Consider the following 15,226-nt stretch of genomic DNA (forward strand, 5'->3'; position numbering starts at 1 on the left):
AATAAATAAATGATTTCTCTCTGAGCGCAACCCTCTCTTCTTTTTCTGAATTCATTTAAGAATAAAATTGATTTATAAAACTGTTTTAGGATTGTATCTGAGGGCAGGTAGAATTGTCCCACTAAGATGTGTTGACAGAGACACAGCAGCTTGTCTTGTAAAACTGTAAAACTCATATACTAGAACATATGTTCTGTGGTACAATGAAAAACAGGGAGATGGAACTGATTTCCCATGCTGTCAAAACTTGATAAGCAATAGACAACTTCATTTATGGTTGAATGAAAATACTGTTTTTGCTGCTGCCATAGAAACAAATGTTATCAGCATGTCTTTTCTGTTAGACTGACACATACACTATTTATGTTTGTGTTCAATATAACACAGTAACACAGTACACACCAGGACAAATCATGTCCTACAAAAAAAAAAAAAACTGTATCAAGCCTTTATGAGAACGTATTTTTAAGGCTGTATGTTGAATGTTTTGGTTTACTTTAATCTTTTACATTTCTAGATTTGCTCTTTGTCAGAAAACACCCTCATTCCCAACAAGAATTCACAACTTTAAACAATTATAAAATGTGTTAAAAATCCTAAAACTAACAATACCTACTGATAATATAGGTGTAAAAATGTGCTATTATAATAACCTTTGTTTTAAAATCGATTTTTTATAAAAATCTTGGCCCTTTAAAGTTGTGTTCCAGATTTTCATCAACTCTGTCAGATTTTTACAAAACAAAAAAAAGGGTTAGGAATGATGAAGATGATGAGGTTTTCCAGGGGAAGGCTAAGAAAAAAAAATATGAAACACTGAGCAACACAACCCATTTTTGTTGCTGCCATTGTTTTTGTTTTGTTTTTTTGAAAACACACAACCTTTAACAGCACTGATTAAAGTTACTAGGATGTGACCTCTTTTGTTAGTATAGCAACAAATTATTTCAGGCCACTTTTCATACAGAGCAGGTCTCTTAATAAACCCAATTTTTCCCACCAGGAGCAAACACTAAGGCAACTGTGGTGAGGAAAAACTTCTTTTTGAAAGGTCAATAAATGTAAAAGCCACTTATCATTTTATCTCAGCCAGATGTAAATGGCATCTGTGCAGTTTGGCCTCATTCTTAGAAAAATATCCACCTGTAAAGTTGAAAGGTCACCTGACTATCTCTCATGCTGCCTATCAAACATCTACAGACAAGCCTTTCTTCTGCTAAAGTAAATGAAGTGGTCCATACAGAAAACAGAATTTAATCAGGCATAAAATGGGTCAGCTATACCCTAAGGACCCCTGTCTCACTTCCTGGTTTGAAAAAGGTGTGAATTCTGCTCAAGCGCTGATGAACTTTCTAATTTTTAGACACATTTATTTAATAATTTTGCTATCACATGTGTCTCAACCATAACATGTTGACTCTGTAGTTCTTATTTACAGATGGAAAATCTGCCAGAGTTGACATCTACATTTAATAAAAAATATAATCTCAAAGAGGTTGGCCCATTAGAAAGTTTAATAGCCAAGAGTTTGATCTTTTCAAGTATATATTCCAGCATAATTGAAGAGTACAAATCAAAACCTCCTCAAAATACAGTTTTGTCCCAGTTCTCAAGAATGAGTATATAAGATAATTGCAAAAATAATACACAAACAGAAAGATAGAAAATTATTTGAAAATTAAATGACAAAAATATAACTGAATTAAATAAAAATACAACAAAAAAGAAACATTTAACATGAAACACACAACTAACAAAAACATAACTTATTTCTTCAGATTCTATTGAACTATTTCTAATATAGGTAACTTCTAATATAGGTAACTGTGATTTTTACTTTCAGGCAAATGAAAAAAATCACAACATCATAACATAACATAAATGCTGAATTAACGTTTTCTGTTCTGTTTTCTTACTGTTATGATCCAATCACTACTATTTCAGTGATGTTTGTTATTTTGTATGACTTTAGCTTATTCCAGTTCGAAGTATTTTAGAAGACTAAATGAATGTTTATTCATAAGGTAGCACTTCATGTGCAGACACAGTACAACAGAAATGTCTAACGTACAGTTTTCTCCACTACCGGCCAGGTTCTCAGTGTGCCGGGGTCTTGATACTGCAGAGGTTGTTCCACACTAACAAGAACACAATTCTGGGGGAAGAACTGAATATAAAAATGTGGGATTTTAAACACTGATGCAGGTATGCAGGTGTTGTCAGTATAGGACTGCAAAACAAAACGAGAAACCAGAACTTATTACCTGACCTAATAAAACTGTTAAAGGCAGAGAATGGTTCATAAAGAGGTGAAAAGCCTAATATGTATGAGTAGCCTCCCTGCTGCATTTACAGAGCTTTACGACTCCTTATATCCCTCCATCATTAAGTTCCCACCCTCCTAATACTTGATTACAGCCATTATGGAAAGGCTCTGCTGTAATTAAAACTCATTGATTTACGTGCGGGGACACTGCTGTCTCGGCCCAGTCTGGACTTAACACCAATACTGCAGATTGGCGGGGTATCTGTGGCGCTGTGATGGCAGCCTGTGGAGCTCTGACGCACACACACACATACACACACACACACACACTTATCCACACTAACGCATTAACACATTGCACTGTTTATTCGAGAGGCAAATAGTGGCAAAAGCCTTGGGACGGAGCCTGGAGTGTGCTGCGGCTGGCATTTCTGCATAACAACCCAGGATTAATGGGTGGCAGTGGAGGGAATTGGGAGAGCCAAGGGGTACGGTGCAGCAGGGAGGGAGATAAAGAAATAGGGGAGAAGGATGATACCCTGGTGAAGAGCTAAGAGGGCTTTAGCAGATGAGGAGGGGAGAAAGATGAGAAGAGTTTAAAGTGATCGAGAACGTAAATGGGAAAATGATAAATACGGGAAAAAATATGAGAAGAAAAAGCAAAGAATGAGTGTTGGTCCCAGCAGTGGAGACAGATGAAGGTAGAATGGCCCACTGAGGAGCCTTTTTATCATTTGTAACTGCCGATGAGCAAACTAGACTTGTGTTCAGTTCTTCTTCTCTATAAAGGCTCAGGAAATTGACTCATCTCTGCGGCCTTAACAGACCTGAAAAGCTGCGTCAAAGCCATAATTCCCTCCATTTCCAGATGCGGCGAGAGTAATTTTGCGCCCTAAAATGGCACTGAGACCTATTCAATATCGTGTTTCCGTATGAAAAAGAGCCAAATGTTCCCATGTGGGTGCTGATTTCATTTCACTGTGTAATAAACCAAACTGAAAGAGAGTTACGACTTCAGTCCATCACATTAGGGCTGGTAAATGAATCACAGCTACTTTTGTCTCTTTTTCATTGTACCTACTGTGAAATTCACTTTCTTTACAAACAACACAAAGCTTGAATGGTCCCTCTGAAACACTGTGGTGACTTGTAAAGATCCCAGAGACATTAAACACTAGGCTGCTGGGTATTGTTCACCTGTATATATATGGCGTCATGGCTTGGTTGCAGCTGATGAGTAAGAAACATGTGAGCTGTGGCACCTCCCTTCTAGAGGACCCCACCGGTTTGGGCACCTGGCGGGTGACGCACAAAATTGTTGTGTAATGGAAAAAAAAGTATACTTAAATAAATTCATGGATGCAGGCACGTGTAACAATCGATTTACTGTAAGCAGGCAGCAGGTGACAACACATAAAAAATAATAATATGCCTTTTTCCCAGGAGAAGTCACAAAGGAAGGACTGTGCAGTATTTTTAACATTTACATCCCCTAGTACAGTAATATCAAGCCTGATCAGCTGCCAGGATTGTATTGTGACAGTCTACGACCACACCTTAGGCCCCCACATCCTGCCAAACAATGAAACATCACTGTTTGATTTGACAGCGATGACGGCTAGCTGACAGCTAATGCTGATGACATGAAGGCAAAAATAGCTAGCGGAGGATACCAGATTGGGACAATACATTGTCAAAAGCCAAGTTGGATGTTTTGGAGGATTTGGGTGCGCTGAAAGACTATGAGAATAACCTTGTCAGTGCTTTTGTTGCCTGTGAGAGAAAGTTTCCAAAAGTTTTAGCTCTTGATAGCTGCAAGCTAGGCTCATGGTCATTATGGTAACACATTAACAGCTGCGGGAGCACAGGCGTTGAGCAAGTTGAGAACACAAGTGATTGTGTGTTTAATCACGGGTGTGGGTTGGGTCGTAGGCTTATATTAATGGTTCTGGGCGGATGTGGATTTAACTTGGAAATAACTGTGGGTAACGAGTCTGCTCTGGTTCTCAATTTTGTGTTCGTGGGCGGGGTACTTCCACTTCACAGGACAATGCAATCAGAGCTCAGAGGTGGATGCTGATGTGGAGGTCTTATTGCAAATGGTGAGTTGGCTCATCTCTCAGGTGAAGGAAGTTATGTGAACGTAGCACTGACTTGCAGTCTTCACTCCGTCTTGTTTCTAACCTTCGTTATTTTGTACAGAGATGGCGAGGAAATTCAAGTGTCCAAAAAAGTCCTGGGGTTGGTGTCTGGAGCAGGTCATGTATATTGGAGGCATTTTCTGCTTTTTATTTGTTGAAATTCTCCTTACATCCCGACAGGAATCAATAAATCAAATGTTCAGATAAAAAGAAAAAGAGAAAAACATCTGGTATCTGTGGCTGTAATGAATCCACCCAATCATTTTATCAGGCCCAAATTTCATTGTCATCGTTTATTGTCTGTGATCTGTCACTGCCCGTCTGAACAGCCTCATGGAAGTGATATTTTAGTTTTCTTCTTGGTACAAACAAACAAAAGTCATTAAAGAAAGTAATTTGGCGTTTTCAAAGTCATTCTATTCAGGGGAGACTTACCATTAGGCAAAGACTGGCGATTGCCTTAGGCTCCAAGATAACAAGAGTCCCATAAAATGCCCCATGAACATGGTTAAGTAAACAATTAGACTACAGAACAGCGTCTTTCTCGCAGCTATGAGACTCAATTCATCCTCCACACTCCTCAATAAAAAAAAAGTTTGTTTTTATGACTTATTTATTCAAGGACTGAAAATAGGGAGAACAAGGGATGTGGAGGGCCCCATCCCTGTGTTTGTCCTAAGCATCAAAATGATGAAATCCGCCCGATTCTATTATGGTGACATTGACTCCATATTCTGTTAGCGTTCAGAGGCGACTCCAGCAGAAGGTTTGCAATGTGTGCTGCAATGTCAGATATAGTTAGCCTAATACAGCCACTGACCACTTAAATGAAAAAGCTAAGCTCTCAAAAAGCTCTTATTTGGTGAGAGTTTTCAGATGTCTTTGGAAAATTAGGGACATTTTACTTCAGTGCTGTTCTGAGACAGGCGCATTTCACCACAGACTACTGTTGATTTTAAATCCGTCAAAGCTCTGCCAGTATTTCATCTGGATAAAATATGAATCCAGTGTTCTTTCAGGCTTTGAGCTTTCACTTGGAATTTTATCTGAGATTCCACATGTGGCAGCAAAGTGCTTGCTGAACCTCCAGCACATCTGATCCCTCATTCAGAGCACAAACTCTGTATCTTCATTGTTTGTTTTTGAAGCATTTCTCTGCAAAGCTGGTGGCAGAAATCTTGTTGTAGGGAAGACTGTCATCATGAAGCAGTGTTTGATGTCAGTCAAAACAGCACACACATGGGTCAAGTACAGGTTAACCTGTCACTGCCTGTGCTACACCCAACGGGGGAATTTGCGAGTCACCAGCTACACAGATTTAGGCAGGATGTGACGGAAAGCACCACAGAAAAAAACAGGAAACTGCTTCTAAGTAGGTGAAGTCAGTGGAAGATGATCCTCAGAGAGGTTCTTACAAAATTTATGTCCTACTGAAGCCTAGAGATAACTGCCAGACAGATGAAATAACTAGCGTTTGCCACACTGTGCAGCATTTCCAATCAATTGAGTTTATTTTCACTGTATTAAGGTTTTTCCAAATTAAATTAAATGCACTATTTAAGCAATATCACACAAGGGAGTGCTGTTGGACTGAATATCATCATGGCTGTGAGTCGATCACAAGTATCACAATGGTGAAGATATTCAGTCCAACAACAGAACCTCCAATGTGACATTGCTTTTATACAACAGTTAAACTAGCTGCTGGCAAGTCATACTGTGCAATATTTCACGCAGGTGAAGTTTTAGTTTGTAATTTCAATGGGCAATATTCAATACCTCAGTCAGTGTGCAATTTCAGTTTTCCATTCAGGTAATTTTTTAATTTCAGTGTGTAATAATCAGGTGTATTATCATCATTCTATGTGCAATATTAATATTTCCTCTGTGCAATGCTGTAAACTCAACTTCAAGTCTCCTTAAATTGTATATACTGTTCCTATTTTTATATTTACTATGTATAGTGTTCCTATTTTTATATTTATATTTCCTCTTTTATTTTTGATTGATGCTTCTTTATATTTTTGCTATACACATTTCTGCTGTAACACTGTAACTTTTCCTGTTTCCTGGACCAATAAAGGAATATCTGATCTTATCATTGCACCATTTATTAGTTAACAGTAATAACTGACCACAGATTATGGTTTCTTTACTCTATTTACTCATTCATGTGGCTCCGCCAAAACAAATAGTTCCACTGCCGAGACTGTACTTTTTCCAAGCAACACAGACATCTTCCTGCACACAAACAAGAGCTTACGAGCTACTTTGTGTAGTTCGACATGTTACTGCAGTAGAGCTCCCAGCTTAGTTGTCCTAGTGGTTGATGAAACTGCCTCAAGGCTTTATTAAGACTTCGGCTTAAGAGACCAAATGTCCATATTTAAGTTTTGAGACTGAGTCTCAAAGCGGTGGTCTAAAAGCATACAAAAAACCACAAAATAATATGATAGCAGTTTTTTAAAATCTGATTTAAGAAGCTAAACTACTAATAAAGCCATCTGCTGATCATGAAAACTGTTCAAGGAATGATGTTATAATTTATATGTTTAAGCCATATTACTATAGACTATGTTTATGCAAATCATTTCCTGATAATGGTAACACGTATGCACACGTGTGGGTATTTTTCCTGATCAACAGATCAAAAGCTGTTAAAACTGCTGTTATTATATCCAAGTGTGTGTACTTCTTCAGATTACAAAGTGTGTGATGGTGTTTGAACAGAAATATGCCCTGAATCATGGACAAATTTCCTCCTGTCTCCTCCTGTCTCTATGGTCTCTATATGTTAGTCATATTTGTATAGTCATAAATAGTTAGTCACAATTGTGAAGTTAATGTAGGCTAACAGTTTTTAGAACACTTGTAAAGAGGAGTGGTACATTTAAGTCCCAGTGATCTATATCAGCATTCATAGAATGTATCTCATCCAATAAAATTCCTTGGTCAGAACTAACTCTTGTACTAAAATAAGCAATTGATTCCTTTCCCATTGCCAGTAGACACGTTTGCCAAGACTGTGTTCAGCTCTCAGTACTTTTGTAGCTTCTGACTAAATCTCTGTGGTTTGAAGTTTAGTTTCTGTTCTGTTGTTTGTACTTTCAGATGTCTGCTTTATTTTACTGTTCCACGTTGAGTCATGTTGACTTGCTGCTGATCAAAACCCAACATGTCCTGATTTTGCTGCTTCATAATGAAAGCTTTGAGACAACAAAATAACAGGGATGTTTATTGTGAAGAAGTTATGGGAAATGAAAGTGCTTATCCACCGTGTTTTAGACGCTTGACTCAGGACAAGCTGGTCATCGGGTTCACTTTCAGGAGGCTGCAACTCTGCTGTTTTGGGCTGAAGCACTGAGTCAAAATGAGTCAAGCCAAGCAGCATGTGTGTGCCTGTCTCTGCTAGGACAGGGACGAAAATTAGCGTAGGTGTCATGTTTGCATCACTGCCGATAGGAGCTAGAGCTGATAAACACCACAGACTACTGCAGAGTCATGTGGCTCTGGAATGAATGCTGACTGTAAACTATCCCACTGAACACACCTGTAACCTGCGTATCTGTCCTACTGAATTAACCAGAGGGCAAAAAGAGCTATGATGTTCAAGATTTCACACCCTCATATTGTCTGACCATGTTTCATAGCAGATAGAAGGTGTGTGTGAGAGACTCACTCTTGAATGAAATGATCTGAGCAGGCTGGAGATGTGGTCGGACTGTGTGCTGTGATGGCCGTGGCCGCAATTTCCTCCTTTAAGCGGCAGTTCCTCTGCACTCAACAGTGAATGGTGGAGGGGATCCACTCCGCTGATTGGCTCCAGGTAGTAGGTGTCACTAGAATTCAAGGATATCAGGCCCCTGTGTGAGAGAGAGAGACAGAAAGGAGAAAAGTCATGCTAGTGAGCTTATTGAAGGCACCAAAGTGCGACAATGGGGTTTTCTGGGGAAAAGTTGAGCAACAATGGTCTAAAAGATTGAAAAACACTTCTCATTTTTTATCACTGACACTGTATGACAATTACATTTTATTAGAATAGTGCCATATCATTACTAAATTATCTCAGGGCCCTTTTCAAATAGAGCAGGTCTACACTGTCCTCTTAATAAACCCAACTGTTCCCACCAGGAGCAAGCACTGAGGCGACCGGTGGTGAGGAAAAACGTCCTTTTAAAAGGTCAGTAAATGTAAAAGCCACTTATCATTTTATCTCAGCCAGATGTAAAGGGCATCAGTGCAGTTTGGCCTCAGTCTCAGACAAATATCCATCTGTAAAGTTGAAAGGTCACCTGACTATCTCTCATGCTGCCCATTAAACATCTACAGACCAGCCTTTCTTCTGCTAAGGTAAATCAAGTGGTCCATACAGAAAACAGAATTTAATCAGGCATAAAATGGGTCAGTTATACACTAAGGACCCCTGTCTCACTTCCTGGTTTGAAAAAGGTAGGAATACTGCTCAAACACTGATGAACTTTCTATTTTGTGACAAATTCATTCAATAATATTGCAATAAAAGCAATGGAGCCCTTCTAAATCAAAGCTAAATAAAAATTATGGTTTTAATTTAATTAATTTGAAATTAATTAATTTAATTTAAATGTGTATTTTGATTAGCATTAAGAGAACTGAACGCTGAGCAACTATAAAAACTAAAATAGCTGGTCACTACAAGTATACTGTGAAATTAAAAAATGTAACATTTTGTCAGCTCCGTCTCAGTTATCTTAAATAACTGTTTGAAATATTTTCTTCAATTAAATAAATAAATAAATATAAATATAAATAAAAAATAATAATAAATAAAATGTAATTACTGAGGTTGGCCCATTACAAGGTTTAATAGCCAAGAGTTTTATCTTGCCACCATAATTGAAGAATATAACCCAAAACTTCCTAAAAATATGGCTTTGTCACGAATCTCAAGAATGAGTGACTACCACTGGAATATTTTGATATGGAAGAAAACATAATGAGTTACATGGAGTGTTTGGTTTTTTTCCCATGATTCCAGCAGACGCTTCATCATAATGGACATTGGAGATAATGATGTCCTCAGAATGTGTAAGTCACACTAAATCTAAAAATATGTGTATGATGTCTGTGTGTTCAGGTATAACCGAGGTTTGACTTTGAGAAGGAGTGTTATGTTTGATGCAAACTGCTGCAAACCAGTGCCGTGGCTTCTGAAGTTCCTAATTGCTGCTGTTGAAAGTGCTGACAGATCAGCAGGTCAAACTAACTTGCTGTTGTTTTTAGAAGTCAGGCGTGCACCTGTCTTTTTCACTCCACATGGTATGTTTTTCTCACATCTCTCCCTCTAATCCCCCCCCAACTCTCTTAATAAGATTTGCTTTAAAAGGACACTGACAAAACATCTGCTCTGTGCAGGCGGAGGCTGAAATATGAGGAGACAGTATTTCAGTCATATGTTTGAAGTTTGGTCCTCTATGCATCCTTACAGAGAAGCCATGGTGATGAACAGTGCAGCCTGAAGGATTGTTGTCCCAGACAACGCAGAGCAGTAAAAAGGCAATTTCAAGCAAAGAGAGTCATTCTGCAACAGTGACTGTCTGGGGAACATCCAAACTATGTGTGTAAGTGTGTTTGAGTGTGTGTGTGTGTGTGTGTGTGTGTGTGTGTGTGTGAGAGAGAGAGAGAGAGAGAGAGACTGAAGAGGAGATGGCGCCTCTTGTTTCACCCAGACAGACGCTCAGCAACATACTTTTGTAATGGACAACTTCTACTGCCTACATTTCCTCACTAAACCCTCATCCAATTAGACTGTCTCACCACCAGAGCATGGTGTCTGACCTCTGACCTCTGATAGGACACTCTTCACTTTGGACTTGTGACCCGAACCCTCTGTCTGCTAACTGAACATAACTACCCTGACAGCTAAACCTCACCTTGAGCCTAAACTTAAACCCGACAAAACCCCCAGCAGAGTGAAGTCCCCTGACCTTTGACCTCTTAAAAGGGAGGGACAACATTTAGTTTGACCTGTGTCCATCCATCTTTCATTTTACATTTAGGCTTCTGAAAACTGTTTTCCACCATTAAATTCTAATTTAACTCTTCACATTATGTATATTAATGAACAGAAGATCATGTATTTATTAACACATTTCTTTATCACCCATGTACGAACATTTGTTAATACCTTAATTAACACGTTAACCCTTAATAAATGTTAACAAGAGACATTTGTTAACAGTTACTTATTGCTTATTATTGTACAAATTAACAGTTAGTTAGTGTTTATTACTGTTTATTACTTTATAACTAAGGTTAATTGATTGTAAAATAATATACAAATTATTACTTTGGTTAACATGGACACCAATTGTAAATGAAAAGACACAATAGTTAACTGTTAATTAACTGTTAGTTAATATTTATTACATATTATCTAATGTTAATAGCGGCTTTATAAGCTATAAAATGATGTACAAAAAATATATTACTATAGTTAACATGAACACCAGTAGTAAATGATAATACACTTTAGTTAACCGTTAACAGACAGTCAGTGTTTATTATTCTCTTAACTAATGTTAATAGCATCTTAATAAACTAAAAAATACCTGTAGCTCACATGAAGACTTATTGAATGATGAGACACATTAGTTAAACTGTAAGTGTTTACTGTTGTATTAAATAATGTTAATAGCATCTTTATAAACTATAAAATAATGTATAAATTATTACTTTAGTTAAAATGAACACCATTAATAAATAAGACACATTAGTTAACTGTGAATGAACTGTTAATGTTTAATACTGTATTAAGTAATGGTGATAGTTTCTTTATAAACTATGAAAGGAGAAATGTGCAATATATTTACTGAATTACTAAATGACAAAATGACCATCATCATCAGAGACTGACGAAACATGCTTAGTTTCTCTGACAAAATGCCCACCAGCATGTTCTCCTCTGAAATTTCCATTCTAGTGTGGAACATCTGTTTTTGTTTCCCCATTTCACATTTATGATATAGTTAAAATTAATGCAGAATGTTCCCTGAATGTCTGTTAATGAGTTGTGGGAAATCATCAATAATGGTTTAGAAGGAGCACATGTTTATAACGGTCTAATTGAGCAAACTGGAATTTGGCAAGCAGTAGAGCAACATGTCGGAGAACCTACGGGGGCCACAAAATTGCACAAAATATGAAAGCACCTCTCTAGGACCAGTGTTTGGTTTGTCCATTTTGGGCTACTGTAGAAACATGGCAGTGCAACATGGCAGACTCCATGGAAGAGGACCTGCTTACCTCTGCAGATAGAAAAGGTCGTTCTAAGGCAGTGGTTCCTAAACTTGGGGGCTAAGGGGGGCATGGAAGACCAGGAGAGGAAAAGAGTGAAATAAAGTTGAAAGAAAATTATCTACGCAGGGAAAAAAAAGACAAATGTTTGAATTCTTGAATTATTTCTATCACTTCTCAGCTCCACCCCCAACTATTATTAATGATTGATTAAAAAATTTTGGAGTGGGTGAGCTCAAACTTTTGTTGGCTTCCGAAAGGGGGCATGCCAGAAAAAGTTTGAGAACCACTGTTCTAAGAGAACAAAACAAGATTCTTATTTTCAGCTGATTATACATTAATAAAAACTTATGAATATTACATTCCGTTTCTGCCATATTCTACCAACAGATCCCCCCAAATCTTACACTCTGGACCTTCAATTAATATGTCTTTAACTATTTATCTAAATAAGAATAGAAATCACAGTCTTACCCAAAATCTTTGTACTATCACACAAACTCTGTGGGTCTAAAAAGCCACAAAACACTGAAGAATGAACATCTCAGAATAATGATAATATAAGTTAGGCTCTATCATAACCAGTATACATAGGGCATTAAAAACTGTTCAAAGGTACCTACAAAGGACATTTGTATGTCCTTGTATGAAGTGTTACTGTGAAACAAAACAGTACACAGCCTTTCTTGACTATCCATCTCTGTCCTGGCACTGTGAAATAATGATTCATGCCGGCTCTGCTCCCTGTGGTTCAATATGCATTTGAAGTTTGTATGAAAACTATTTCACCTTGTCTGTGAAAATTTTGTTAGAGTTGCTATTTATTTCACAGCAGACACAATAGGCACGAAGGGAATCAAATTGGTTTTTGTGAAAGAGGTTCGCTGGCTATTGTGTTCATCTACACGCTGACCATATGAGGACGGCTGAGCCTGGAGCCATGCTTTTCCAGAAAACACAGTAAGTTTTTTCTTTGTTCTTAAGTAATTATGTGTCCAAGGCTGTTTAACAATTTCCCTTAAAACCATGTAATTCATCCTGAGTCAATACAAAGCAGCTCGTTATGGCATCAAAGTTGCCGGCAGGGAAAGTGAGCTGGGAGCCGCAGGGCAGGAGTGGAAATGAAAACACACAGCACCGCTGGAGGACTGCAGATAAGAACAGAGAAGGTCAATGCTGAAACCTGAACAAAAGTTCTGATCAGAAACTTTGTTATCCTGGCAGCCGAGGACTCCAGATTTTTGCAATCACGAGATTTTTCTTTTGCATAATCATCAGTTCCCTGCCAGTACTGCAGGTTTGTACAGTTTGGCCATTCCAAAGAAAAGACTCAAATCCACAGAGAAAATGATGAGGGTATTTCATACAAGGCTGCAGCTGGAGCGCAATAAAGAGTCTCATCAAGCTACTTTTTTTTTTTATACTTACGAACACATCCTATGCATGTACCAGGAATAACATCAGAAAACATTGTCGTTTTCACAACTCCTCGTTAAAATCCAGGACACTGTTCGTGCCGTGATCATCATCTCATAATGAGAGCAATGGGGACGGACGGTGGAGTCACACTGTTGTTTTGTGAAAGATGTTGTTGGTTCATAGTTTATGATAGCGCTGTTGCCTAGCAGAGGAAATGTTCAGAACACTTTCATTATGGCTTCCGGAAGAACACGTCGCTCTTTTCCCCCGCTGAATCACACCAAACCTCTTTCATCTTTCTGCTGATTTTATTTGTTTCCTTCCATATCTTTCTGACATGATCATGTTATGCTATCATTCTGCCTCCTGAAATAACATTTACACTTTCCAATGTGATTCATAATGAGGTTCATAGTAGAGTAAAATTTCATATTATCATCAAAAATTACAAGCAATACAAAGGTCATTTACTGCTTTTAAATGATTCTGTGCTTATCATTTATGAGTCAAAGAAGAACACACAAAGAATGCGAGAAAAGTCGAACTGATTTTCTTTTCAGAATGAGTTGAGTGAGGGGAAATTGTTCAGTGTGAGAGGAAAAACACAGCCTCATTCCTCAGCCCAGTCTCGTGCTTAAGGATGTTACAGACCTGCAGAGACCCTAGTCCTAACTAAGTAGTTTATGTGTCTAAACTTAGTCCAGTAGTTTTGATGCTTAAACATAACCAAGTAGTTCTAGTGCCTAAACGTAAGCAATACATTTTGGTGCCTAAACTTAACCAATTAGTTTTGTTGTTTAAACCTAACCAGGCACATTTGGTGCCCAAACATAATTAAGTAGTTGGGGGCCTAAACCTAAGCAAGAAGCTTTGGTGCATAAAACAAACCAAGTAGTTTTCCTGCCTAAAGATGAGCAAAAAGTTTTGTTGCCTGAACATAAATAAGTAAGTTTGGTGCCTAAACCAAACCAAGATGTTTTGTTGCTTTAACTTAAGTAAGATGTTTTGATGCCTAAACCAAAGCAAGAGGTTTTGGTGCCTAAACCCAACCACACAGCTTTGGTGCCTAAACCTAACCAAATAGTTTTGATGCCCAAAACTAACCAAGTAGTTTTGGTGCCCAAATCAAAACAACTGATTTGGCGCCTTATCCTAAACGAGTTCATTTGATACCTAAAGCTAGTCAAGTATTTTGAGAGCCTAAAACTGACCAAGTGTTTCAGTGCCTAAACCTGACCAAGTAGTTATTCCAAATCTAATTAAGTAGTTTTGGTGTCTGAATCTAACCAAATAGTTTCAAAACCTAAAACTGACCAAGAAGTCTACATGCCCAAACGTAACAATGACCCTGCAGTTTTGGTTCCTAAACTTGATGAAGTAGTTTTGGTGGTTTTAGAAAACAATAATTTTGTAGAAAAATATGTTAGTACTCAGTCAACAGTAGGAAATCATTTATCCATCTGTTAATAAACTTCTACAGCCCTGACGGAAAGTAAAAGGCTTCATTTAAACTCTGTTTCTTTGTTTTGCAGTCCAAGAACAGACTTGTGTCAGTCAGCTCATATTTGGACAGCCCTGTGAATGACTGGACATTTAGAAAGCATTTACATTCTGCTGGCTTACAGATCTCTATTCTCCCCCATGTCTGCTCTGTTCCCATCAAAGCTGCTGTCAACAAGCAGCATCTGGCTACCTTCCCAGATCAGGACAGAGGGACTGCCGACGGACGTGTCAGCACTGAACCGGCACTGAACCAGCCTCTATCGGATAGAAAAATATAAAGATTTCCTTACAACGTAATGAAAAACTTTCTCCAACTCTTATCAGTTCAGATTTACTGAACAGACTTTGGAATTAATTCCTACTAAAGCCCCACTGAGCTATAACTTGATGTCTCTTTTATTGGATCAAATTCATGAATATATTTTTTGGGACACACATCCTCAGGACGTGCAGCATCTTTGCCAGGAGAAAGCTTCAATCTGAGCCTTCAATACGCTAGGCGTTCCACATTAAAATCTGTCTGAGGCAGTGAAAATTTAAGACTTTAAAACTGCTGCCTGGATCCCCAAAGAGGATCAAATTAGTCATTTTCACGACAATCTAAAGAAAAAAAAAGAAGAGT

The 15,226-nt window shown here is 38.1% G+C and overlaps 1 protein-coding gene across 1 annotated transcript in view; it reads right to left on the reverse strand.

Annotated features, from left to right (window-relative positions):
• Positions 1 to 15,226, reverse strand: part of adam19a (ADAM metallopeptidase domain 19a) — a 300,955-nt gene that overhangs the window by 75,984 nt on the left and 209,745 nt on the right. Inside the window, exon 6 of the mRNA XM_084711868.1 lies at positions 8,087 to 8,270. Within this exon, the coding sequence (XP_084567994.1) occupies positions 8,087 to 8,270 (184 nt within the window). The remainder of the gene's footprint in view (positions 1 to 8,086; positions 8,271 to 15,226) is intronic.

The sequence above is a fragment of the Lutjanus erythropterus genome, chromosome 23 (assembly GCF_056507025.1).
Source record: "Lutjanus erythropterus isolate fLutEry1 chromosome 23, fLutEry1.hap2, whole genome shotgun sequence".
Classification (NCBI taxonomy): Eukaryota; Metazoa; Chordata; class Actinopteri; order Lutjaniformes; family Lutjanidae; genus Lutjanus; species Lutjanus erythropterus.